The following is a 2,680-nucleotide window of genomic DNA, read 5'->3' on the forward strand; positions in this document are numbered from 1 at the left end:
AGTTCAGTCGCCCAGAGACCATGCCAAAGTCCCGGATGTTGGTCTCAGGGTTTGCAGGGAAGCGCTGATTGAGCACGTTAAACTTCCTAGTAGTACTAAGACGTGGTGCGCATGCGCACACCCACCCCAGCGCTCAAATGCGGCGGGAAGTTGGTTTTTTGAGCAGCAACTGAGCAGCTTGGGAAGACAGACCAATAAACAAATGTCTCATTGGCTTGGCCTGCTTACGTTCCCAATTCGCCCGCTTCCCATTGGGCCTTTCAAGCAGAGCAGGGGCGTGGCTCCTGGGGCTCCGCCCCGCGCCTTGGCCCAGTCTCGGGGTCCAGGGCTGAGGAAGTGGGACGGAAGTGAGCGGGTCCCGCCCCTTCCCCTTGTCGGCTGGGTTGGAGTCGCCGCGTCCGTCGCTGCCTTGCCTGCCCGCTCTCCGGCAAGCCGGAGTCTCCGTGCAGTACCCTCGGTCCCCGGCCGCGCGGAGCCGGGATGCACTGCCTCTGCTGTGGGTCCTCATCATGGAGACCAAACGGGTGGAGATTCCCGGCAGCGTCCTGGACGATCTCTGCAGGTACGGCGCTGCCCCGCGCTGCCCGACCCCCTTCCGCCGCCTCCCGGTTTCCTCTGACTCGCCGACCCCCTGAGGCCTCCGGTCTCCTTCCCCCGCCCACAGCCAGGTCCTGGCTTTCATCTCCCTCCGCCGCTCGCTTTCCACCGACGACCGTTCCCTCCTAAGACACGTCCCTCTTTCCGCCGCAGTCCCCGGTGTCTCACGGCCCTCCATCCTTCCCCACGGGGCACCCGCAATTTCCGCATTTCCTTAGTTCCCCAACTATTTCGCTTTCTCGCTGGCGAAGCCGCTTCGACCGAGCCTGGGTGACCCGCGGTTTTCCGCCGCCCCCTCCCCCTCCTATTGTTTTTTCTGCCGCTCTGACGTTCACACGCCGTTTCCCCTTCCTCCCTCTGCGATGCTGTAGGAAGACCCGGTGTGTTAGTTTTCAGTCTTAGGATCCCAGGTGCCCGGACCCACGCAAGTTTCACACTTGCCCTTTCTCCTGCGTATTCTTATACATCCGTGGAATTCCTAAGCGAAATACTCTATTTTCTGTCCTAAGATTTATCTTTGGGAATGGGAAAAAGCCAAGAGCTGCTTTTCTTTCCATTTTTTAATTATCCTACTTGAAAGGAAATTCTCATCCGCAGGGTTTTAATTCGTGGTGTGCTTTCACAAGAGAAATTTTCTGCATTCTTCCCTCTTGTCAGCTGTGATTTCAGGTAGCCAAACACCGGTAAAGTGCTCTAAATATTTCTTCTCCAGAAATAAAATTCTCGGTGGAGTGATGCCCTCAGTTGTCGCCGAGTGTATGTGGGTTGTGAAATAATTTAGATTACAAGTGAGTAAAAGTTCCGATTAAAATAACGCCTTTTCATTTAGTTACTGTATTTGTTTAAAAGTCAGACTTTAGTAGTTGTGTCGTATTCACACCATTTTTTTTTTTAATGGAAAGTAAAGAACTAATATCTGTATACTTTCTTTCTACTCTGTGCCAGACATTGGGTGCTCCCTTCACATATTTCATTTTATTTAATCCTTGAAACAATCTTATTTGGTAGGTGTAGTTATTTCCCTTTTCATCTGAGCAAACAAATTCAGTGATTTTTAATATTACGCAAGTTCACTTTCATCCTAATTCAGAAAATCAAGATTTGAAACCTAGGCCTTTTCTTTTTCCTTTTTCAAAATTAGTACCTGTGCTTTTTCTCTTACACCAGGTGGATGTAATAGAATGTCAGGTCTAACATTTTAAACCTCACAAAAGAAAAGTATGTGTAAAGAAGTAAAATAGACTAATTTTGCAACTAATAAGGATTAATGCCATTTTACTTCTTTGGTGATGGTAGAATTAAAATTTTTGTAATATGAGGGATGGAAATGAACCACTTAAGTGTTAAAAGGCACTTATTTTCTATGATCCCAAGTTTGGTAAGAAAGAAAAGAGAATTTGATATGTATATGTCTGTGGATAAATGACTTAAGTGGGATTATGGGATTGTGACCCTTCTTTTCTTCATTTTTCTAAGATTTTTAGAAGGACGTGCATTTCATAGTTAGAAAAAAATTAGAGGTGGATGTTTGGAAAGCTGAGCAATAATTATGTATGGGTTAATAGGGTAGGAGTTGATTCAGTAAAAGATCAGGTAATCTTACACATTTTACAAGCATCTTAAAGTAGTCTTCTGCTATTGTTGGGGTTAATTTGTATGTTACAGGAGTACATTATTTAAAGAACTGGTATCAGTCATAGTGATTTTATGTGTGCAACTCGTTTATTCACAAAATAATGTGTTTTGTAAACAATATGTTGAGCATCTGTTGTGTTAAAGATACTTGGTTTTCCAGTGAATGATTTAAGCTATTTTCTTATACAAATCTTTTGGAACAGAGTAAATTTTTTTTTCCTTTAAGCCCCCCCCCCCCCCTTTCAGTTACTGTGTTTGTGTAAGTAAGGATGAGAAACATTTAGAAGTTAGGGCTAGCTCCTTGATAAGCTAATAATTAACCAAATAACCATTTCTTAAAACTCCAAGTTTTAAAAGTAATGCCATCTTCAAGTTAATATTTATAATATCCGTGGTGAATTTAGAGATTTTTTTTTTTTTTTTTTTTTTTTTTTTTTTTTTTTCCGGG

At 44.3% G+C, this 2,680-nt stretch overlaps 1 protein-coding gene across 2 annotated transcripts in view; it reads left to right on the top strand.

Moving 5' to 3' along the window:
* The first annotated feature begins 335 nt into the window (after positions 1-335).
* The window catches only part of DCP2 (decapping mRNA 2), a 38,059-nt gene continuing 35,714 nt past the window's right edge, over positions 336-2,680 (top strand). The window contains exon 1 of one of the 2 annotated variants that reach the window (XM_008568186.1): positions 336-562. Coding sequence is in view for 1 of the 2 variants with exons in the window: in XM_008568185.1 (XP_008566407.1) it covers positions 510-562 (53 nt within the window). In the remaining variant the exon portion in view is untranslated. The remainder of the gene's footprint in view (positions 563-2,680) is intronic. The other variant, XM_008568185.1, reaches the window with a different exon arrangement.

The sequence above is a fragment of the Galeopterus variegatus genome, unplaced genomic scaffold, assembly GCF_000696425.1.
Source record: "Galeopterus variegatus unplaced genomic scaffold, G_variegatus-3.0.2 Scaffold385, whole genome shotgun sequence".
NCBI lineage: Eukaryota > Metazoa > Chordata > Mammalia > Dermoptera > Cynocephalidae > Galeopterus > Galeopterus variegatus.